This window comes from Lissotriton helveticus, chromosome 3_2 (assembly GCF_964261635.1).
Source record: "Lissotriton helveticus chromosome 3_2, aLisHel1.1, whole genome shotgun sequence".
Classification (NCBI taxonomy): Eukaryota; Metazoa; Chordata; class Amphibia; order Caudata; family Salamandridae; genus Lissotriton; species Lissotriton helveticus.
Genome location: NC_136062.1, coordinates 13,963,979 through 13,989,614, shown reverse-complemented (window position 1 = coordinate 13,989,614; position 25,636 = coordinate 13,963,979). Strand labels below are relative to the sequence as shown.

The window sequence follows — 25,636 nt, the reverse complement described above, 5'->3', positions numbered from 1 at the left end:
CACAAACAGTTCCATGTCGATTCCGGAATGCCAGCATTGCCTAAGCTGTTTCATTGAGATTGGGCGTCTAGAGCTTCCTTTTTGGCCCTGATGATCTCAAGTACTTTCTTCATATTCAAGATTTTTCCCTGGATAGTCTGCACAGTTTGTTTGGTGTTTGCGATTCTCTGCTCTGCTTCTGTTAGTCTGGTTATGTGTTGTTTGAGTTTGGTCGCGAGGTGATCCATACGTAGATTTAGATGGTCCATTTTACCATCAATCGCCTGCAGACTCTGCTGCATTGCCAGGAGAGTGGTTTCCAGTGCACTAGTGGTCCGACCAGAGGCATCCACGTCCTGCTATGGTTCAGTCTCTGTGGGGTTTCTCACGCTTTTTCTGGATTCAAATTGTAGGTTTGCTTGGGCTTTGTTCGTTTTCCACATTGGGGCCATTGTGTTGTCGTTTACACCCTCATACGGTTACGTACATTTAGATGAGGCCCGCTTTTACAGTGCCCCATCCTTGGGTTCCTCTAGATGCTGCACCCTCAGGCAGCAATGGTAGGTAGGCTAGTTACAGGGTTGAATAGTAGTTCCCGTTCGTTTCGTATGTCACCCACTACAGGAAAACGAAAGACTTGGCCCCCAGGCCAGACTCAGAGGCACACATTTTCAGCTAAATGTGCACAGTTAATTAGGTAAAATGCTGTCACTTACAAGGCAATTGAGAAATTGGCAGAAATGGTCCAAACCACTGCCCATACAGTATGCCATTATGGGGAGCAGCAGAATGTAATTGACACTTGAAGTGAGCTGACCCAAAGAACCTTGATGTAGGTAGATGTAGGCATAAAGTTTTTGTTTATGCTTGTCCTTTTACTACTGGTGCCTGGCAGACAACTACACTTGCCAGGCACTCCTAAGAGCATATAGCAAGGATTATCACCGTGCAGATTGACTAACCCAATAATCCTTACAGACAACTATTCCTCCCATGCCCTCCTAAGGGGGTATAGCAAGGATTATCTCCTTATGTAAATTGTCGACCCACAGATTATGTCAGATGAGGTAACCAAAACCAAAATCCTTGCCGGCTACAGTAACCTGTGAGATTCAATGCAAAAGAAAACCTGTCTAGAGGCTTCAACACAGTGTATTATCAACCCACGCTTAAAATCATGTTGGCTTTGACATATGAGGTGCAAATATTCTACCCCAAAGTTCTGTGACGGAGGGCAATCAACATTACAATTCTTGCCAACTATGGTAGTCTGTTTGAATCCATGTAACAAAAAACCTGTCTATAAAAACCTTGAACGAGTGATGCAATAGTTATGGTGACACTTCTTTAAAGTTGTATATATTTCAGCAAAGAAAAGTGAAGGACATAATACCATACCTGTGGTATGTATAGTGACTGGCAAACTTCTTTCACTAGATCCACCCACATTAGATGCTCGTACGTAGATATTATAGGATTCCCTTGGCTGTAGCTGGATTAAAGATTCACAGGTTGGAATTCCAACAATTGATCTAGAGCGGAAACAGTTTTTAAATACAAAAGATGGCCATAAGACAGGGTGGTGATTAGATCATATCAAATTTTAAAATTCAAATACTTTATTCGGTTTGCAATCAAAATAATCAATTTAATTGCATCAATATATAACATCATTAAAGAAAATAGCAGCTTAATATTCAATCTCTATTAAAAATATTAAAACACAGATTCTTAAGTCAGACTCTAAATCGGTGGGTCACTTTCTTTCTTGTAATGCTCCTAGAACAAAAGGCAGTACCACTGAGCATACTTGCATATCTTCCAATTGGCACGGACATAAAAAAGGCCATTCTAAAATCAACAAGGTTCCTATGAATAAATAATGTTTTTAAAAAACGCGTCCTTAAAACCATATGAAATGTACGAAAACGAGTAAAGTGCAAAGTTGTTTGTATTGGGTTCTCAGCACACAGACAGTTCGGCCTTTCTTCTACACCGCCGATCTCTATAGGAAAAGGCAACCATGTTACGCACAGTACCGAGCCGAGGCAAAATAAAATTATGGTGTGCATTTAGAACGGTTAAAATTTACTTTTGTTTACTACCAAGCTGCGAAACAGGTAACTAACACCTGACATATGTTTCATTGATTCTTTCGAACTTCTCAGATCATTTCTGGTGCCAGCAAATAGCCAAATTAAATCTCTTTTCGAAAAATGGATTATTGATAATGGTTATGCAAGTAAAACATGTCCATTAAGCATACTCGGGGCCTCCCTAATGGGTGTTTCAGCCCTGGGATTTTTTTATACAGCTATCAAGGGCATACATTCCGTGATAATGGCTTTAGTAAATAAGGTCTCTGCCTTGCTCCAGAGAGCGTGCCATGAACGAATAGGCTTCACGTATAAAATATCCTCACTTAAGGTCATTCCCAATTCTGTGTGTACAATGTGTGTAGTTGTTGATTTTTGGGCTGCGTGCAAATGCCGTATATAGTGATTCTCTTGAGTTTATCAGGTATCAATATCTGCCGAAACCCCAAATGCCACCCCGATATACACCCACCAATATGCATTTGCTTCTGTAAATAGTAAACATTTCTGCGATTGGTTTTTGCTAAGTTTTGACGCCGATCTAAACACACCCTCAATTGAGCTTATCAGTTTTGCATGGCATACTCCCTTATGTTTGTCCAAAGTATCGGCGGAAGTAAACTAACCCCAGAAGGGAAAAAGATGAAGATGCTGGGGGCCCCTGTGATAGGATGTAGATGGGTCTTGAGTACTCCCCTTCCACAAATCATTGAGAAGGTCTTTTTTAAATTAACCTTCATATCTAAGCGTTCCGTATATGATGTAAAACAATCAAACAATGGTTGCAGCCAATTTGCAGTCCTGCGTACAGTAAAACCTAAACAGACCGAGTACCTATTCCATAGAAGTCTGTGTGTAGTGTCTGCAGCTCTCTGTCAGCTCAATTTCTAAAAAAGCATTTGCAATGCAAAGGGGTCTCACATAACTGAAAGTGTCGGCTATTCGCGTTGCAAATGAAAATGTTTGTTAGATTTTATTTTGTTAAAAAATATCCCAGCAGTAGCATAAGTAATGAAAGAAAATCCAGGAAGCAAGAAAAGGGTGCAGTACCACAGGCAGTTACTAGGTGTCTTTGTGGAGTTATAAAGGGACCTCTAATAGCCATATAAGGTACTGTAACCTTACTTGTTCAACTGCTGGGATACTTTTGAACAAAAAAGCAATCGGTTGCGCATTAGTTTGAGTTAGAGCTATTGGCATTGTAAATGGCAATGTCTTTTTCCAATGTGTTATGGAGTATATGTATGTAGTGTGTAGTGGAATTATTTGGGTTGTATTAGATTATTTAGTTGTGTAATTGTGTGACGTGGAATTGGGTGGTGTGGATAGGGTTTGTGTAGTAGAATTATCTGGCATGGTGTACTGTGGAATTATGTGGATAGTAATTATGTGCTATTTAGTGTACTGGAATCATGTGGAGTGGTATTTTGTGTTGCTGAGTGGTATGTAGTGGAGTTTAATTATGTGATGCGCTGTTGAATTTTGTGGCATGGTGTGGAATTGTGTGGTGTAGATTGGATTTGTGTGATGTGGACGGTATATAGTGGGGTGTTGTGTTATATTTTTGTTGAGTTGTAGTGGAATGGTGTTGTGGAGTGGAATAATGTGGCTTGGTGTTGAATTATGTGGTGTGCATTGGAAATGTGTGGAGTTGAGTTGTGTGGCCTGTAACTGTATGGCTAGCATTGTGTTTTTGTGATGAAAAAGAATAAATAGGAGCTAAGCTCCAGATCGGTGTGTTTGGGGGTTAAAAAGAGTTAGAAGTACTGGTGTTGTAAATATAAATACCTTACATGTGTATTATGGACCGGAGTGGATGTATGTGGCGTGTAATGGAATTATGCAGGTTAGATTCTAATTACTTGTTGAGGCATTGTTGTGTGGTGTGGATTTGTGCAGTGGAAATATGTGGCATGGTGTGCAGTTGAAATATGTGAATAGTAATTTGGTGTTTTTGATTGTATTGGAATTGTGTGGCATGGCATTTTGTGATGGGATTGTTATGTAGTGGAGTTTAATTATGTGGTGTGCTGTTGCAGTTTGTGGTATGTTGTTGAGTTCTGTGTTCTAAATTTAATATATGTGGTGTGTAGTGGAAATGTGGTGTGGAGAGGAATAATGTAGTGTGGTGTTGAATTATGTAGTGTGGAATGGATTTGTGTAGAGTTGAATAGTGTGGCATGGAACAGTGTGGTGTTGAGGGAAAACATATTGAATAGAATTATGTGGCATGGTGTGCAGTGTATTAATGTGAATTGTTATGTGTATTAGGGTGGATTTATGTGGAGTAAATTTATGTTGTATTGAGTAGCATACAATTAGGTGGAGCTGAATTATGTGGTGTTAAGTGGTATTATGTGGATTGTAGTTATGTTGTGGAATTGTGTGGCATCGTTTTGATTTATATGGCGCTGATTGCTTGTTGGCCTTCTACAGTAGTGCTGACTGAGTACATAAAAAGAGTCTTCCCTTACGTCACGCAAAAGCTTCAGAAAAACACTGTTAACATTCGTACAATTTCTAGAAAGAAAGCTGCCCTGTTTATAGTTTCTGAGTGAGTAGATTTTTTTATCCCATTAAAGGAGGAGTCCTTTAATAGAAACCTAGGGTTATAATTGTTTGCTTAAAACACATAGCCCAGATATATTAGTTGCATGTAATATGTCCAGTATACAGGTCTCAAGTTCCCTTGGATTTTGAATTATATTTTAGACACTTTCAAAAATAAAGGGATCAAAAAAGGAACATTTTTACAAAAGCCGTACACTATCCCATATTAAAGAAAAAAAGCCTTTGAAGATAGCAAAAATATTTTTTATGATAGGCTACTAGTATTGGGATTATCGAGTAAATGTTTCTTAAAAAAATAAAATTAAAATAAATGGATAATTTTGACAAAACTTCCACACTGTATTATATCATAGTAACAGAAAAGCAGCACATGTTTTTTGAAAACAGACATAGCCTTTGATTGTGAATCCTTATCTTATCAGTGCTGTCTCCTTCCTGGAGATCCCATAAAAAAGCTTGTGAGTAGCTCATCAATAAACTCTACTTAAGAATAACAAAAGACTGGCTTTTACATAGCAGTGACATTTGCATTTTCGAAAGCTCTGTTTTCTAGAAACTGAAATGTGTGCTAAAGAAAAAACCTTTGCATTAAAGCCAGAAAACTGCACTAAGTGACAGTAAATGAAAGTTGCAAGGGGCTATTACTGCTCATACAAAAAGCATAACAAGATTATTTATAAAGGGCCCTCCCTTCTCCTATGTCTGCAGAGACAGCGCCGTTTGGACACAATGCGTCTTTAATGCATTGCTAAACCGTCTCTGTGGTCTTTATAAATAATCTGGTTCTTTGAAAAGTGCAATCCTGAACCTTTGTGGAAGTCGTTTATGAAAAAGAATAGGTGACTGGGTAAAACTACATTTAATGTGGGTTTGCCCCCAAAAAGTGTTTTTCCAAGTTTAATCTTTCTCTACCCTCATGCATTACTAAACCTTCCGTTACAACTCGCATTTCTGCAGGACAATTTAAACAAGCAACAGGAGGGAGGGGTGTAGGTGCTAATTAAACCTGGGTTGGGTTGTCAATGTAAAACTAGCAGCAGACAGCATCCATTAAAGAAGCAGGAGGGAGGAAGAGGGAGCCGAGGAGAGGGTGGGAGCGTCTGTCAGTAAAGGCATTGTAAACAAGCAGTTGCAGATTGCAGTAAAGCATGTTGTGCATGCGATAGGAGCAAGCCATTGAAGAAAATAGTGCCCACAGACAGTAAATAAATTATGCTGCCTAACACCACAGTAAGAAGGCCAGTCCTCATGGGCGGTTAGAAAGAGAGACAAGGACATACTAAGGCTACTAGGCCTATTGACAAATCAAAAGCCATCATTTACAAAGGACAGGAAGAGAAGCCAATTGTAAAGGTGGGTGGAACATGGGCAGAGCTTAATGCACATATACTGAATACTGCATGTCTCGAAGAGACAGCACAGGCGCTGCACTAAGCGAGACCTAAAAAGGCTCAAAACAGAAACAGGGCGAGAACACAACCCTGGCTAAACTTCCTTGTTGCCTTAAATGGGTGGGTACATTCTCCACTTGGCCCATTTTGTACTTTGGCAGTGAGATTACTGTACATTTAGGCTACAAACCTAATTATGCCCTCAGAGATCATGATTTGCCATAGTTTCCCATGATTAACAAAGTCAAGGGCACTGGTCAGATATATAAAACAAATGTTTAAGTGACCTACCTTGGCCTATAATGAGTTTTAGATTCAAACACTGTTCTACAGTACTGTAACTCCTGCTGAACCCATATTTTAATTCACTAAGTAAGGTATTCTCTTCAGGCTCATATTTCGAGTCTTTTGACGATAACTCTTCCCATAATTTTTTAGACCAATATCTGCATTGGATTTCATAATAGTTTCGGCACGATACGCAATCATCCTTTCACAACCATTTACTTTGTTGTGATTTAGTCTAGTGCAGGTTACCTTAATTTGTCCCTTTTTCGATGTTTGACAGGGAAGAAGTAGCCATTGGTTGAGGAAAGAATGCAGTAATTTCCAATGGAGTAGTTGTAGCACAAAGATTGTTACAACATTTAGCACATGTATTTACTGGTGACTTACTTAAGTCTTCTAGATTATTATTTGTAAATTTGTCCAGCCTCATACATTGGATTGCCGAAACCCTCTTCTCAACATTTGTGATTTCACTGTCAAATAATCCTACGGAACCAGAGAGGTAGGTGCATGTTCTCAAGGAGTTGTCGCTGAGTTATCAGCACTTTATCGCAGCCAACTTCACGATAAATGTATCACCCATTCACAAGCTCCAGTTTACCTGTGATAGCAGCCACAAAAAACATTGCCACAGATGACCCCTGCAACTATCTCTTATGAGATGCAGAGTAGGTGTTCCCATGCAAAAAGCTGCGACAACACCACATCACAACATTCTCAACGACCAGCCAGATCGGTGATAAGACCACAAAACATGCGCTGAGGCATGTTAGCAGCAGAAAATTAACACCTGATCTGACCTGGTGTAAAGTCGGACCACAGCCTGCACCAGAAAAGGGAGCCCAACCCACAGCTACACCAGAAGTACAACAGATACCATGGAGCCACAGCAAAACACACAAGATGATGGACGGAATGTTGCACAATGGCAAAACATTCACCCCCAGTCACAGATCTGGGTTTAATCCATCGTTATTTTGCTCACCATGCCAGCCCAGTTCAGACATGGCCATATACAAATCAGTCTTGACCATGTGCCTCATGGGAACAGTCCAGACTGAAATGCCAATCCATGTCTTCCCTGGACTGGAATCAAGCTTCCTAGAATCGGTTTCTGGCTATCAACTGTCTTCAGCCAGGATAGCTAGACTCCAGTGGGGTAGTGAGCACGGGACCCACGTCTGGGCATACCCTTCCCTCATAGGGTGAACAGCAAAACACACAAGATGATGGACGGTATGTTGCACAATGGCAAAACATTCACCCCCAGTCACTGATCATGCAGCTGGAAACCCCAACAGGGCCACAACACCCACCCACACCACCCCCAGGGCCCCCCTTCCCTGGCCCCCCCCGGTCAAAGACATGCCACATCAACTACACGGAATCATGTACTAAATAATCCGCCTGATGTCGCACAATCACATTTGGTGAGATGCATGTGTCGTCAGAAAAATGAGCATCACAGATTCACCTTCGAATTAACAAATGAAAATGTATTCAAATAAATAAAGAACAGAAATGAAGATACATGGCGTCTCTCCTCTGGACAATCTGTAGATCACAGCCTGCAAGACAAAAGTCATGATGAGAAGGTGTGTCTTGCGCACATCAAAGGACAGAGAGGGAGCGAAGGAGAGAGAGAGATACGGAGAGAGACAAAGAGAGGGAGAGAGAGAAAGACAGACAGAAAGAGAGGGAAAAAGAGAAAGACGGACAGAGGGAGAGAGATAGACGTACAGAGAAGGGGAGAGAGAGACAGGCGGACAGAGAGGGGGGAGAGACAGAGAGCGAAGGAGAGAGAGATACAGAGAGAGAAAGAGAGGCAGAGAGAGAAAGATGGAAAGAGAGGGAGAGAGAGATAGATGTACAGAGAGGGAGAGAGAGAGATAGACGGACAGAGAGGGGGGGAGAGAGAGATACAGAGAGGGAGAAAGAGAGGGAGAGAGAGAGAAATGTGGAAAGAGAGGAAGAGAGAGTAAGACGGACAGAGAGGGAGAGAGCGAGATAGACGTACAGAGAGGAGGAGAGAGAGATAGATGACAGAGAGGGAGAGAGTGTGGAAAAATGTGGCTCAATGGATAGAGCGGCAGACCCTGATGCAAAGGTCTAGCCCAGGACCAGGGTTCAATTCCCCATCTCGGCGGGTCTTGGGCTCAAAAAATTCCACGGACCTGATAATTCTCGCCTCGGTGCCTATTCCAGTCATGAAGTCCCACTCTGCAACTCTGGGCAATAGCTTGCTTAATCTCCACAACGGCCCCCACAACGCTAAGGATGCCTGGCATCCACCTTGGGGGTGCCCAGAAGAGGACACCTCACAGGGAAAGCCAGGATGGGTTCCACAGCGGTATTCGTACAAGCGCCTTGAGACCCTTGTGGGTGAGTAGTGCGCTATACAAGTATCAATTTACATAGACATACAGTGAGGGGAGGACAGAGAAAGACAGACAGAGAGGGGGAGAGAGACAGACATACAGAGAGCGGGAGAGAGAGAAAGACATACAGAGAGGGGGAGAGAGACACAGAGAAAAGAAGAGATGGACAGGGAGAGAGAGTGCTGACACTGCGCACCCAGGCCTCACTGCTCACCTGCTGACGGCGGTATGTCTCCAACCATGTGCCAGTATGTAGTGCAGCTCACCAGGTCCCACATCTGAAATGGATCTGTCATCTGAAACAGAGTTTAGATACATGAATGGCAAAGTGCATACAAGCGCACATGGCATCATCACATGTCCACCTCTGGGTACCCAGGCAGCTGCTCCCCAGCTCCTCTTGCTGCCCAGCGGGGCATGCCCGCCCCTGCGCTCTCAGGCAGCTGCACCCTAGCCCCTCCTATCACCCAGCAGGTCATGCCCGCCCCAGCGCACCCAGGCCTCACTGCTCGCCTAGAACCACCGGCGTGTCACAATGAGGGCCCACCACGTGCCTGTGCAAGCCCCAAGCCCGGGGTCCTCGAACATGGCATCCTCCACATCCAGCAGCTTCGATCCGCAGGCCATCAGGTCTCACGTTTGATTCTGGGTCTTGATTTTGCCATGGCAGAGGACATACCAGTCAGTACACCCGGCATCATCGCAGGCATACCCGCTCAGCACTTAAGTTGCCCCTACCTCAGTGCACCCAAAGTCACCGTCCCGTGGCAGTGTGCCTGTGCCGGCCGCTATGTATCCGGTGCCACCAAGTCTGTGCCCCCATAGTCATGGACCCTGTATGATTGGGTATCGTGTTGCGGACGCCATCATGTCACCTTTGGTCCTGGGGAATGTGATGTTGCAGGGGCAGATGCCCTCATGCCTACATTATCACCACACGGATGCACCAGATAGAGAGTGGAAATGGCGGCGAGCACATGCACCCGGCCCTTTTTATTGGCAGGGTCACAGGTCCTGTGATGCGTGTGCTGGATGGGTATGGTGTGGGTGTACACTAGCTGTGAGGGAGTGGCTGTGGCATGCTAACAAATATACCTGTGACCAGCAGATCACTACTGGGAAGACCTGGGACATGTCGCGTTGTCGTACCCCCCTGTGAGCGTAAGCGGAGTGGGCTGGCCTGGTGTATACCAGTCCAGCGGAAGGGTGTGAACAATGACCCCGGGGCTCTGGGCGGGGTTCCGTACTGGGCTGGACAAGGAAGTAACTAATGCATATGTCCCTGTTGTTGTGTAAACGCCACCCGGACGGCATTCGACAATGTGTCACCCTGTGATCCCAGTTCTACGATATGAGCCACATGAATGTAAGAGGAATCCAGTGAGCCTACATTCATCCATACTTCCACACTTGAAATACCATAGATATGACACATCTGTATGATTATGAATGTTTACTGCACATTCAGTGCAGTGTTGCATCTGGAGCAGTACAGGGCCATGCAAACCCTACATGACGATGTTGGCCCAAGGGGGTCCAGCCAGAGTCCTTCAGGAAATGACAATTCCAAAGGAAGAGGAAGAGTTCAGTCCGCAGTCAGATTGCTGTGTCATTGGCAATCAAACAGCATATGGCTGTCCATGTTGAGGTCCAAGGTGAGTGTCACAGAGTGCATCGGGAGAAAGAGGAAGGTGATGGTACAGAGGGCAGAATCAAGCTGAAACCGGCCCTATGGTGGAGATGAATGCTACTGCGTCCTTCTAACCACAATGACAGATTTATCCGCATCTTCATCCTCTGCTGTTTCATGTGCCTCACGTGTGGGTGGTGGTGTTCTGTCTCCTGCACTGTGTGGCAGTGACACCTCAGGGGCTGGAGGTGGAATGTCTGCTGCACTGTGTGGCACTGACACTTCAGGGGGCGGAGATGTGGATGTAGTGGTAGCAGCAGCATGCATCAGCGCCAGGCCATGTGGCAGCAATGCCATGAGGATGACCTTGATGTCATTGAGGAACCCAGCTACCCAGCTTCGTTACGCATGCACCCGCTTCAAGGTCTCCATTAACCTCTACATGTTTCTCAACTCCCGTGTGACATTGCTAGAGCCACTCTGGCTGGACAGATGTTGTATTCTCTGAGTCAAGGCTCCAGCGATGTCAAATGCAAAAGCAACAATTGATGGACAGAATGCAGAACAATGTCATACATTCACCCCAGTACAGAGATCTGGGCCTAAATCCATCGTTTTTTTGCACTCCACACTACCCCAGGTCATACATGGCCATATGCACATCAGCCTTGACCCTGTGCCTCTTGGGAACAGTCCAGCCCGAACTGCCAAGCCATGTCTCTCCTGGACCGGAATCAAGCATCCAAGGACCGGTTTCTGGCTATCAGCCTTCATCAGCCTGGATAGCTTGACTCCAGTGGTGTGGAGAGCATGGGACTCACGTCTGAGCATACCCATCCCACTCGGGGTGACAAATGCAAAAACAACAATTGATGGACAGAATGCAGAACAATGTCATGCATTCACCCCAGTACAGAGATCTGGGCCTAAATCCATCGTTTTTTTGCACTCCACACCACCCCAGGTCAGACATGGCCATATGCAAATCAGCCTTGACCCTGTGCCTCATGGGAACAGTCCAGCCCGAACTGCCAAGCCATGTCTTTCCTGGACCGGATTCAAGCATCCAAGGACCGGTTTCTGGCTATCAGCCTTCATCAGCCTGGATAGCTTGACTCCAGTGGTGTGGAGAGCAAGGGACTCACGTCTGAGCAAACCCATCCCACTCGGGGTGACAACAAACAACAATTGATGGACAGAATGCAGAACAATGTCGTTCCTGGACCGGAATCAAGCATTTGTCACCCCGAGTGGGATGGGTATGCTCAGACGTGAGTCCCATGCTCTCCACACCACTGGAGGCAAGCTATCCAGGCTGATGACGGCTGATAGCCAGAAACCGGTCCTTGGATGCTTGATTCCGGTCCAGGAAAGACTTGGCTTGGCAGTTCGGGCTGGACTGTTCCCATGAAAAAAAAAAAAAAAAAAAAGAGAGCATGGAGTGGACTGTGGGTGTCTGTTAGGGACCGTGAGTGGTCCTTGATGGGACTTACATATGTGAGTGAGCACCCAGGCAAATTTTACAAAACAACTAACACATATAAAGTGGATGGACCACAAAAAGAATTACATACCACTACTCATTGTACATATCAAATTACACATTTAATACACGTTTGAATCATATTCAATAAAAAATTGATACATTATTATACACACACTGATAAAAAGCATTATAACATATGCATAACTTGAATCATAAAGATAATCATTTTAAAAAAAAGTTTTTTTTGGTTAGATGGTTTCCTGTCTCCTGTCTACGCGTTTCGACACTGTAAAAGTGCCTTCCTCAGGACTGTACCATCGTGCTGTAAAAAACATTATAAAAAAAGGATTCTTATTATTTTGTATTTCTATGTACATATTAAATAGTGGTATAACTATACCGCATGTGCTAGTTGTTATCGTCATGGCTAGATAATACCGCTTATACATATCTCATAGTGTTTGCAATACACAGCTTTGCCATAGTTAGTACATATTTCATAGATATTACATTACACATAGTTTTCAGTTTTATCGATGCAACACATTATACATGGCTAAGGACCTGATGATAAATTGATTTGTCTATTTCAACATTATATAAGTATAGCGTCCTTTTCCCAGTGTTAACACAGTACCTTGACTAATACATTTATTTTGATGGGACTTAGACACCCACGTATGGCATCTAGTTTGTCTGCCATGCGGTCGAAGCCCATCCGCACCTGTTCAGTCAGATTCTCCTGGCACCCCAACACATGGTGTTTGAAGGCCATGTGTTCTTCATTGGGATCCTGGGAGGCAGCCTTGGTGGGTGCTGCCTGGTGTGTGGTCTGTGCAGGGTGTGGGGTCTCCTCGAAGTGGGCTGCGTAGGCTCTCAACGAGCTGTTGGAGGGCGTTGGAGTTGAAGCTGTGGTGGTCCTCTATGTCATCAGAGAAGAGAGGGTCGGGCTGCTCTGCAGGTGGTGTTAATTCTCCCTCTGCAATGTGAAGGGGAGATGCAGTTTAACAATGTGTCCACAGTTATGTTGTCGCATTGTACATGTTTTCATACAGACAGCATGACTGGGTACATTGTGGCTGTTTGGGAGGAGCTGCCTATTTGATGGGGGACAGTGGACATTTTGACAACAGATGGGTGTTTGTTTTTACTTGTACATTATCACATTACCCTGCAATGCCAAATGTGATTGGCCAGTGTCTGCACCCAAGCGGCACCTGTTGTGTCCTGTGTTCTGTTGTAGGTGTTTTGCAGTTTGTACAACATTGTTGTCAGTGTTGCTGTGCTCTGCATGTTATGTGTGTGTGCTGCATTTTGGGTGAGTCGCCCCTGCAGCTCTGATTTTGCTGCCCCTTATCCATTTTATGCGGTGTGCCTTTGACGTCTGTGCTTGTACAGTGCTGAGATGTAGCATACTTTGGAACATTGGTCTCTTGGTGGAAGTTGGCGGTCTGTGGCATGGTTTGTCCGCAGATGTGCTCTACTTAATTGTGAATGTGTGCCATTGTGCCCATCTCCACCCGTCTTCCCAGTCCCTGGTCGTTACTCACCCTAGTGCTGTTGTGCCCGGTCAATTTTAACAGTGTCCAGTCCCTCAACTCCTGCCACCGTCTCTCCACTGATGACTGTGGACACCATTGCCTCCATATCACCCAGCTCCTCCTGTGGTGCAGGACTCCCACCTCCAGTCTGCATTGCTGCCTTCAGCTTGGTTTTGCGCTTGACATCGTTCCAGTGCCTGTCGCTGGTTTTCACTGATTTTTGTATCGCGATTGGCCTCATCGCAGCTTTTTTTGTGTTCGTGTTTTGCATTTTTGCGGCTTGGCATTGATTTCAATGCGGACATTTGATGCGTTATCAGGAGACTATTGCATGGTACCGCCGTGTTGTGAATACTTGGTTGTGAATACTAAGATTCTGATGCCTTATCAATTCAGGCATCCCTAATGTGCCAATGTGTTTCAGCCATTTTAAATATGCCCAGATGAAACAGGGTTGCTCACAAGAGAAACAGTGATGAAAACTGATACTAAAGCACTGGAGAGTGGGGGAGGAGATAAGGCCAAGGAAATGTTTGTTGTAGAGATTACATTTAGTCTCCATTTTTTGCAAATATTTTTTTTATTGCAGCAAGATCAGAGAATCATACAGCATATTCATCCCTCATTCCCTGATTCACAATTGGTGTGTCGCCCCTCGCCCCAGTGTCACACAGCCATTCAGCTCACAACCCGGAGGTTGAGCGGCAATATCATGATGTGAGTAGACATTTCGCTGGAGCAGATTGCTCGCGTCCATATCCGTCAGGCGAGTGGGGAATGACATGGCTGCTTTTGGTCCTAACCTTCCCTTCTCCTTGTTCCAAGGTCAGTTAACCCAGGAGTCCCTTTCCACCCAACTTGAACAAACCCCCTCCTCCCCGTCCCCCGCAACACCCTCATCCCCAACTACCCCTCCACCCACGTCCAGGACCATCCCTATTTGCCCTCCCGCCCCCACCCAGGCCCCCCTCCCCCCTAGGCGTGCCAGAGTATCACCTAATCATGTGCTCAATCCCATTAACAGGACCAGATCCGGAGCTTAGCACCAGGAAGTATCAGCGTTCATACGAAAGTCTTCACAATGGAACTCAGAGGTAGGGAAGCAGCAAAGCAGGCCTAAGCTGACCCCCCGCCTGGTGGGTGCACCTCCGGAGCCGGACTACCTGCCGGGGAATCCTCCTCCTCCATGTCCATGAGCGTGAGACCTAAGACCATCCCCTCCCACGCCCTGGCTCTCTCCAGTGCTGTGTCGTTGCCTGCCCTAAGCGCGGCCCGTAGACGAACCTCGCCCTCGCATCTAGCCCATTTATGCAGCTCAGCCCTCCAGCGCCCTATCACGGGGCCCCGGGACGCCTTCCATTGGGACGTAATGGCCCGCTTCGCTAGGATGAGCCCCAAGTCCAGAAACTTGCTGGTGACTTTGTTTTTTGATGTGTGCGGGAACCAGTGTAGTATGCAATGCGCCATGGTGAGTTGTAGGTCCCTCTCCGTCACCTCCCTTAGAACCTCCACTACTTCCTCCCAAAAGGGCCCCAGCTCGGGACAGGACCAGAACATGTGTTGGAAGTCGGCGGGATCCGCCGGGCAACGCGGACAGGTTGCCGGGTGGGCCGGGAAGTACTTATGCAATTTAGCAGGGGTCAGGTAGGCCCTATGCAGGACATAATAGTGCACCAGCTGGAACCTTGCGTTGCGCGTGCCATTCCGGGCCCCCTCCAGTATACCCTTCCACGCCTCCTCTGGGATCTCAGTCGCCAAATCAGCCTCCCATTTCGCCTTCAAGGCCATCAGTGGAGCAACGGATTCCGAGACCATGCGGCGAGACAGGCACGTGACAGCCTTGACCGTCCCGGTCATCATCACTATGTACTGGCAGCCCAGTGACAATGGCGGCTCCGACATGCCCGCTCCCCAGTGCTTGCGGATCGCCGCCGTTAGTGCCGCGTGAAGGAGGAAGTCCCCGTCCGCCAACCCAAAGCGGTCCTGGAGGAGGTCGAAGGGCAACATCGCCCCGTTTTCGTACAGGTCACCCATGGATGACAGCCCCTGCTGATCCCATCCGTCTAGCCCGCGCCACGAGCCTCCGTGCGGAAGTGCTCCGCAGAGGCCAAGAGGGATCTCAGGTGCGTACGGAACCCCAATGCCGCATCTCCGGCGATATCTGTTCCAACATTTTCGGGCCGTTGCAAACTCCTGAGTGAGGTGAAAATCCCCCATCGGTAGTCCCAGGACAATCCGAGACAATACCTGGACCGGACCCGCCGGTTCTCCCGATCCGTCTGTCCCTCGCCTGGCCCGTGCTACCCATTGCGTCAGCCACTGCAGCTGCGCCGCCAAGTAGTAGAGTTCGTAGTCCGGCACTGCCAGACCGCCATCCGTCCTAGGGCGGAGAAGAGTGGCGTGGGCCACTCTGCGCCTGCCCGCCCCCCACAGAAAGCCGATGACCATCGATCTCAGCCGCCGAAAGTAGCACGCCGGGATCCAGATCGGGAGGGTTCCGAAGAAGTAAAGCAAACGCGGTAAGGTCACCATCTTGAGGAGCGCCACCCTCCCCATTAGTGACAGCGGGAGCGTGCCCCAAAAGTCGAAGTTCCCTTTAGTATGCCTGATCGCCGATCCGATATTCCCCTCAAGGATATCGGTCCTGTCATGGAAGATCGTGGTGCCAAGGTATCGTAGGCCCCTCTCTACCCAAGACACACCCTCCGTTTCCTGCGGGCACGCTCTCCGCGGGCGAGTCGGGAATAGGTGGGACTTCGCCCAGTTCACTCGGAGGCCCGAGATACTGCTCAGCGATTGCAGGAGAGTCTTAGCACCGCGCAGGGAGTCCGCCGAGTCCGCCAGGAACATCAGCAGATCATCTGCGTATAATGCGATGTGGTGTACTTGGCCATAGACGTCCAGTCCCTGATACGCTCGGCCCAGCCGGGCTCGTGCTGCAAGGGGTTCGACAGCCAAGGCAAATAGCAAGGGGGAAAGAGGGCATCCCTGCCGGGTGCCCCTGCCCACCGCGCACATTTCAGAGATAACCCTCCCTGTCCTGACTCTCGCCATCGCATTCTGGTAGAGCAGACTCGTCCATTCAACGAAGCCGTCACCAAGGCCCATCGCTCGTAAAACATGGAAGAGATAAGGCCATTCCAGGCTGTCAAATGCCTTTTCCATATCGACAGCAAACACCACTGCCTCGTCACCGTCATAGGTGTCGGCCTCTAGCACATGCAAGAGTCGACGTACATTAAGCGCCGTATTGCGGGCTGGGATGAAACCCGACTGGTCTGCATGCACCAGCATGGACATATGGGGGAGCAAACGCGTCGCCAAGATCTTGCTTAGGATCTTGTAGTCCAGGTTAAGCATGGACAGTGGGCGGTATGCCGATCTGTCCCAAGGTTGCTTACCCGGTTTCAGAAGGGGGACGATCAACGCCTCCCTCGTGGTCTCGGGTATACTTCCCAATCGCCTCGACTCATTGTACAGCCACGTCAGTCGGGGCGCAAGGAGATCCACGTAGGTGAGATAAAATTCCGTAGGGAATCCATCGGTGCCCGGCGTCTTATTCCTTGCCATATTCTTGATGGCGACCCGTACCTCTCTCTCCCCGATCTTGTCTCCGAGCCGCTTTGCGTCCTCCTCATCTAGTTCCGGCAGGTCGAGACCTTCCATAAAGGTCTGGAACTCCACCAGCGAAGGGAGGACCCTGCTGCGGTAGAGTTCCGTGTAGTAGTCGTAGAACAGCGCGTTGATCCCCTGCTGATCGAATCTCGCCGCCCCCGCGTGGTCCCTGAGCTCAAGGATGACCGAGCTCCGACGAGTTGGGTTGGCCAGCCAGGCCAGGAGGGCCCCCGATTTGTCGCGTTCCGAGTGCGCTCGCGTTAGGTAGGCTTTGTAGTCGAAGCACCGAAGGAGCTCCACAGATGCCGCCACTGCCTCTCGCGCCTCCAGCAGGTCCCCGTGAGTGTCCGGCCGCTCAGGCCTTGCCCTCTCAAGTCTCCGCAGGGTCTCGTCCTTCTTCCCAATTTCATCCAGTAGCGTTTTCCGCACTCCCGATGACGTCGCAATGCACTGGCCTCGCAACACCGATTTGAACGCGTCCCATTCCGTCATAGCTGAGCCCGCCGTGCCCGCGTTCACCTGGAAGTACTCATCAATGCCTGACGCGATTGTGGTCCGGAAGAGCTGATCGTCCAGTGCCTCAGGGCGCAGTTTCCAAGCCGGAATCCTCGGGCGGATTTGCGACCAGCGCAGCCGCACAAGGAGCGGGTTATGATCAGAGATCGAACGCGTGAGGTACTCACTGTGGCTCACTTCCGCGTGCACGTCCTGAGAGCTCAGGAAGGCGTCAATGCGGACGTGTAACTCATGTATACCGGAGAAGAACGAGTAGTCCCTGTCCGATGGGTGGCAAGCCCTCCAAGAGTCAACCAGTCCCCACCGACGCTGCCAGGCGGAGCGCGCAAGTGCAAGTCTACCAGCTGGTGCAATCTGTAGGGGGGGGTGGGATCTGTCCAGGGCAACATCGGCCACACAGTTAAAGTCGCCGCCCAGTAGCAAGGGCTCCACTAAGAACTGAGCTAGTTTTTTGGACAGAAGTGAGAGGAAAGCAGGTTGGTCCACATTCGGGGTGTACAAACAACCCAAGTTAAGGTCCCTCCCGTCCAGCTTGCCTCGCACCATTATGTATCTCCCTTCTGGGTCAATTACCTGATGTGTGCACAGGAAGGGTACTCCCGCCCGTATCCAAATGGCCACCCCCCTAGCGTAGGCAGAGTAGCCAGTGTGAAAGACCTGCCCCCTCCAGCGCCGCTGCAGTGCCCTCCCCTCTTTATCCAGCAAATGTGTTTCTTGGAGGAAGGCGATGTGAATGCCCCGCCTGACCAGATAGGCGTGGATCTTATGACGCCTATGCATCGAGTGCATCCCTCTTACGTTCCATGTGAGACATTTGTAGCCTAAGTCGGATCCCATGGTAGTCCACCATACTCTAGTCACCAGTTCAGCAACCCCTCCAGCACGCCTTGGCCCCCCCCTCGTCCCCCCCCAACTTGTATGATCAACCGACCCCAACTCCCACTCCCCCGGACAGACAACCAACATGGAAACCCCATCCAAACTCAATTATCAAAAAAGCGTAGCACTACAAAATAGGGCCGGAGTGGCGGCGATGCCGGCTCCAGACAGGCCCGAAGTCCCCCGCCCCCGCCCCACCACCCCCAGTAACAAACAGGAGAGGATCCCCGACTCTCCCCGTTCCCAAGGTCTCAGTAAGAAGTCCCAGGGGGCAGCCGCATACCACCGCACAGCGTCCTGAAGCGGCCCCCCTCCGACCACTCAACCCAGTACCTTACTCGCGTGATCAGTGTCCCACGAACCATCTCAGCCCAGCATACCATCCGCAGTCTGGGGAGTCACGACCGGCAGGTCTGTCTCTGATAACTCGTGCCCACTGCTGGAGCCAGGGCTGGGAGCGCTGGCCTTCGACTGCCCCGATGCGCTACTGGAGGGGCTGGCGTCTCCCTGGCTGATGGTCGCCACTGCCTGTACCGCCTTGGCGCGTTCCTGTCGCCAGTCCGATGGGGAGCCAGATCGTCTCGTCGGCGGCGACTCCGTGGCGTGTCTCCTGGGGGGAGTCTGCGGCGCGTGGTCCCTGTCCGACTCCCCTCTTGTATCCAGCCAGCTCCAAGCCTCCTGTGGTGTCAGGAAAAAGTGGGTGCGTTCTCCTGCGATCACCCACAGCCGCGCCGGGAACATCATAGCGTATGGCAGTTGCAGTGATCTCAGTTTTCTTTTGACCGCCAGGAAGGAGGCCCGTTGTTTTTGCACCTCTCTGGTGAAGTCCGGAAAGATCATGATCCTACTGTTGTCGATGCTCAGGTCCGGGATGTCTCTCACTTTCCGCAAGATGTGGTCTCGGTCTCTGAAGTGCAGAAGGCGCAATACGATCGGTCGCGGAGGCGCCCCCGGTTTGGGGGGACGCGCAGGGACCCTGTGTGCTCGTTCAATGGCAAAGAACGTCGAAATCCCTCCGGGGCCACCTCAGATCGCAGCCAGCCCTCCAGGTAGGCGACCGCATCCCGCCCCTCGGCTTTTTCGGGGACCCCCACGAGGCGGAGGTTGTTGCGCCGAGAGCGCCCTTCACTGTCCTCAGCCCGGAGCTCTAGCACCCGTACCTTCTGCGCCATTTCCGCCAGCGATGTCTTCAGCTCCGCCACGTCCCCTGGCAAGCTTTTCAGGGCACCCTCAGACGTCGCCACCCGCTCCTTCAGCTTCCTGTGGTCATCCTTCAGCAGAGTCAGGTCCGATCCAATGGTGTCCATGCGTTTTTCAAGAGCCTCCCGCGACGCCACAATCGCCTGCATTATGTCCCCCAGGGAGGGGTCCTGCGGGCGGGACGGGCTCCCTGCCCCCGCCCCCGGCGGGACGTCGTCCACAGGATGTCCCGGGTCGTCCAGCCTCAGGGCCTCGAAGCCCTTCTTCCTGCTACCGCGCGTCATTCTGGCGGGCAGCTAGTGTCGCGTGTCCTTGCGGTGGACGCCGACGTGCCCACTCACTGCCCCTGGTCCTCCTCACGTCCGTCGCCCACTCCGATCTATGGGGCCCGCGCCCCGTGGGGATCAGTTCGTGAGGTTACCCAAATGCCAGGGCTCTTTTTACCAGGTTCGTGGGGCACAGGAGATCCGGGTCAGGGCACCTGGCAAGGTTCCTGCGTCCTGGAGGCTCAGGTCGAGTGTGCGCCCATGAGCCCCTGTCCCCATGCGGCGCGTTGGTCTTGGGAGCCTCCGGGCAGGCAGATGCACCTCCCGTCTGCAAAGTTCGTGCCACGTGGGGGCGGGCAGCCAGCCCTCCACCCCTTACACTCCTCACTGTCGCCTCTCGTGCTTCGCTCACCCCCCTGAGGTGTAGGCTCTCCGGTAGGTCCCCCAGCAAGGCGGATCAGAAGTTCTGCGCAGACCCGGAGCTCCCCGCAGACCCAGAGGCTCAGCAGCAGACGCTACGCAGTGTCCCAACCGGCGCCATCTTAGGGTCAGGCAGGGCGGCCGTCTCCCGTCTTGTAGCTTCGTCCGCCAGGGTGCCAGCCAGTGCTCCTCACCTCCGCTTGGTCTCCGGGGTGACCGCCGGCGATCGCCAGCCACCACAGCGCCAGGGGGCTCCCCTCCGCCTTCTGAGCTCCGTCGCCAGGCGCGTCAGCGCAGGACTGCGGCCGCCATTTTAGGCGCTCTTCTCGCCGAGTGCCGCGCTTGCTTCTCAAAGTGCGGCGGGGGCAGCTGCAGAGGCCCCCAGACCCCCAAAGTCTTGCTGCGCGCCCCTGATGTCCTCTCGAGCACCCTTGGGGGGTCGGAGCGCGAGCCGGGGCACAGGATATGTGGCGGTGTGAGGCGGGCACGGAGGAGCTCCGGAGTCCCGCTTCCACCTACATCGGCGCCGTAGCCACGCCCCTTACATTTAGTCTCCATGTTAGCTTTCCCTTTTAACATTTATTTTCCATTTGAGCGTTTCTTTTTAACTTAGCATCTTTTTAAGATGGTGGTTTGTGCATGTTTTTAATAAAACATGAAAGTACCACGCATAAATGTATTCTTGGGTAGACATTGTAGTGTTATATTGTGCACTGCTAGTTCCAAGGTAAAACATATTAGAACGCAATGTCACTGTTTTATTTTTGTACTTGTAGGGAACTATTTCCCTCTAGATTAACTAAGGACGTTGTTCTGTGGGTTTAGCACAGTGCGATAAGGCTGGTGTTTCATTATTTAAACAGTGTTCATGCTGAATTCTGAGAGAGGCACTTCCCACCAGAGTTATAATGGAAGCTGCTGTGAGTGAGATGCAGCTTTGCAGCTCCCGATCTTCACCCTAAGAAGGAAGATAGGCACGCAAGCAGAAGTGTGCAAGCCTGTGCACTCAGACGGGTCCGGCTACTTGAGATATTATTCCAGGGTATGGGGTTAGATAAGTTCCCAAACTTTTTTGACCTGTGGCTCCCTTTATCAATTGACTTTTGTCTGCAGCTCCCCATTATGGTACTTTTTTTTTCAGGTGAAAAGGATGTAAGCCAAGCCTCTGGAGTTCTTCCATTTTTCTTCTCTTTTTTTCCGGTGGTTGGCTGCTTGCTTACCAAGACATCCAATGGATGTTTAAAAAACACAGGGGCGTTCCGCATTACAGAGAGACTGTGACAGGTCAGGTACACAAAACCCAAACAGTAAGTAAATAAATGAGCCAGTTAGAGTTGCCACCTGACCAGTTTTCTATCAGTACGAACAGTATTGTATTGTCCCAGCTGGTCTAAAAATAAATAAGACCACTTAAAGCTGGGTTTGTTAATAGCACTTATGATCTGTACATACTACAAAGAGCAAATATCACTTGAGATCACTTTTAAATGTATTCTAGAGCTGTGTTAATGATCTGTGACTATTAACTGAAGGAAGCACCATCCTGCAGTGCTGCTGCCTGTTGAGCCCTGTAGTTGACACAGGAGCGGGCCTTCACAGTGTGAAAAGTAAAACTATCAGCGCTGCGTGTTCACCTTCAAATGGACGTCTGCTGATTCATGAGTCACACGTGTAAGCGAATTCTATTATAGAAGAGTGGGGTTTTTTGCACAAGTGTATGCCACCACATTCCAAAACTTTTACATAGTGGTGAATATTTGAAAGAATGGGGAGGTAGCGTAGGCAGGTTAAAGTCTTAATTTTTAAGATAAGCCAACTGACAACATGGTATTATGTTCGTATTGGCAGGAAAAATTGCAACTCACACAACATAGTTTTACAGTCATTTCAAACAACCCCCAAACCTCCACGAACACTCACAGCTGAACGTGATATGATCCCAGAAGTTTGTAAGAAAAACATCTTATTTCTCAGCCATGCCAGCACAAGGCTTCTCGGAGCGCTCTTAGCTTCCAAGTGCAACAGAGGAGCAGATGCAAGGGCTTTGCAATGTGACCCAGATATCTCGAATTATGAGACAAAGGTTTTCATGCGCAAATAAAAAAGAATAAACAGTACACACGTGATGTACTTCCCCATTTGCTAAGCACCACCATCATTCGTTTTTTTTTATTGTTGAGCTGATTATTGGAACCAGCTGATAGAAAAGGGGCGTTATACTCCTGCTTTTACCAGCGCAGGCAGTGAATTAATATTTAATTGTGTGCTTCTTTTTCGGCTTGAAATTGGCAGGTCCGGTGCTAGGTTTTGAGGAAGGACTACATGTGATAAACCTGAAAGAACGGCACGGCTCTCACACAGTGATGTGCAAATTAGTGGCATACATGATTAGGATATTATTGTGATGTGTATTCAGAGGAAAGTTTAATTAGAATAAACAGCTGTGCTCCTCTTCCAATGCCTCTCTCTCCTTCGCATTTGACATTCTTTGTACACCTGAGTCACCTTCACTCACTGTATGTCATCGGATACACATGAAGGACCCATTTTAGGAGTGAAGGGGCAATGAAGTCCTTTGCTGTCCTGGAAATTCACAAAAATTTTAATCAAGCAATTTTACATTTATAATGATTACCCGATTTTCCTGGTTGAAGCCATTGCTACAGTCTCAGCAGAAACTGCGCCACAATAACGCTCAGCATCACTGTCCCGATTGTTTGTGCCTGGCCCTGCAACATGCCACAGGATGGTCGGACCCATTCAAAACGCTGACAGGTGCGGCTTCCGAAACTCCAACGCAAGACATTCCAACTTGGTACATGACGTTACTGGGGCTCGCAAATGCACATTTCAAATATGCAACTACCATGTTTTAGAACTGAGGCATAGTGATAGTACCTGCTACCTTTCCCACATTCTCAAGCAGTGTCCGTTCTGAGTTCTGGTGGTGCACCAGGGTGCCGCGGTGCACACTTTGGGAACCACTGGGTTAGATAATCCCAACAGATCTGGCATACAGGTTCTTCCAACATGCTCTCGCTAGTTTAGAGGTATTAGTGATCAATAGGAGTAACATTAGGGACAATTAACATGGTTGAATTGTTTGTGTTTTTCACTATTCTAATAATGCGTATAACAATTATGTGTTTCATCTGTCTAATAATTGCAGTTCATGTTTTATTTACAAAAATGTTATTTCTTCAACAAACATTTGAAAATGTCTTATTGCTTCTTTTCTTTGTATACCCTTGGGCATGCAAAAGTGACAAATGAAAGGTTTAGATCTGTATCCACAAATTCTTTGGGAATCAGGGTAGTCATATTCGAGGTTACCAACACCATCTACAACTCTGGAGGTTTAGGGGTTTAGATGCATTACTGTGATCTAGCCGAACCAACATTTACTTATTATATAAGAAGACTCAGTCTCTGTATTATGAAGTTATATGGATCTAATACACAGTCATCATAAATTCATAGGAACCGTATAACAAGGAGCCACCAATGGTCTAGGTGTGATACCAATTTAATGGGTCTACTGAGCAGTTTCTTTAGTGTGCACAAGGCAGATAAAAATTGGTTCTAATGCGCCCTCCCACATACACTTCAGAAAGTTAGACTGGGCCCTCTCAGTAATGGAAGAGGAACCTAACTAGCCTTAGCAGGCTAAACACCTGCTAAGGCCAGTCCAATAAATATAACACACAATAACACAGTGAGAGACGCTTGCTCTTCAACAATTTGGTTAGGCTGCATCGACGCCCGATGCAGTGTATAATGCATACATTAACTACTGCCATAGCAAGGGCTCCTAAAGCTGGTCAGGCTCAGCTGGCTATGCCTCCAATTAGTTCAGTTACCATTAATGTAATTATGGGTAAAGTCCCTACCGAGCGTGATGGAATTCCGCTTTGAATAGCACAAACAACAACTGGAGACAGAGTTTTCCCATATGGGACCCCAAGATAAATTTAGAACTCTCACTATGTTTCTTTCAGTTGGTATGGTTACCCCAGTTGAGGAGTGTAATACATGGGGTACTGCATTTTCTGATACTTACACCGCTACTCCTTCAATTGATGTTTTACCTGGGGTCCTTAAACAGATTCAGGATTGACACAAAGTGGCCCCTGCCCTGAATTTAGGGATGAAACTAATTGTCAATTTTGCCACAGTGTTCGGAAGTACTTTAAGTAATATCAATGGGAAGGCACCTTCTGTGAAGATACGCCAACAGCTTGCTTTAGTTCCCACTGTGGATCAGGAACGCAAGCTGCCTAAACAAAATTCTGAAGCCTAAACACCGATAGGTTGAGATTTTTTGGGAATCCGGTCTAAAAAGCCACAAATTAAAGGAAAATTATAAGTAACAACAAGGGCACCCAAACGAGTCAGCACAGGACCTCGGGGAACATATTACTGAAGACAACAGTGGTCCCATGCACAAAGGAATTTTAGAACGCAAAATAAATATAGACACATTGGAAACTATATTAAGTAAGACTTGTCCAGCCGGACAGAGGTCGAATTTTTACTTTAGAGAAGAAAAATATTATGAGAGAATACCTTCAACAATTCTATAGAAGAGGGCACAAGCCGGTACCCAAACATGTACAGATTGTCATAGTGTGAAAGTTACATAGAAAGTAGAACAGAGTTTTTAGGCATAAGCTGTTGTTTTCTGTAAAAATTACAACAACAGAAATTACAATACCACCATTACTAGATTTAACACAGTAATATACATTTCATAGTATATGGTGTTTTAAATGTCGACGGCGTTTCGATCCCATTTAAAGAATCCTAGGGATCATCATCAGGACTGAATAATGCCTAATTATTGCAAGCCATGATAGCCATGAGAGACTGCCTGCGTGCGGTGAATGCTGGCCAGGTACAAAGGGGCGTGTTTGAGATCACTAACGGAACAACAGGAGTAACATTCCGAATTTTGGGGGAAACAATATCCGATCGGGCCGGGGATCAATCATCCCGTGTTTTCAGTTGAAGCAATTAAAGGAAAACCTAATGCAGAAGTAACTAAGCAGACACCTAAGTCTCTAAAAACTGAGGGACAAAAATCAATGTAGAACTAAAGCTAAAACATTGGCTGGATCTTCGCAACCGGTGTTTTCTGAAAAAACGCTATAATTTACGCAACTGCGATCAAATTAAACAGCCTAATAGGTATCAGTATTCTGAAACACGTCCTCCTCATTCCCTGCAGCACTCAACAGGCAAGCAGTCAGAGATAGTGGGATAAGGTGATTGCAGACAGGAGGAGTATATGAAACCAAAACTGACTCTCAACGCTCCTCTGGTGTAATTATAAAAAAGGAAGAAAAACTTCCACAGCAAAAAGCTAAATTTAAAAAGAAGA

General features: G+C 48.1%; 1 protein-coding gene across 1 annotated transcript in view; it reads right to left on the bottom strand.

The window, feature by feature from the left end:
- The window catches only part of FSD2 (fibronectin type III and SPRY domain containing 2), a 490,462-nt gene that overhangs the window by 125,303 nt on the left and 339,523 nt on the right, over positions 1 to 25,636 (bottom strand). The window contains exon 10 of the mRNA XM_078684747.1: positions 1,378 to 1,511. Within this exon, the coding sequence (XP_078540873.1) occupies positions 1,378 to 1,511 (134 nt within the window). The remainder of the gene's footprint in view (positions 1 to 1,377; positions 1,512 to 25,636) is intronic.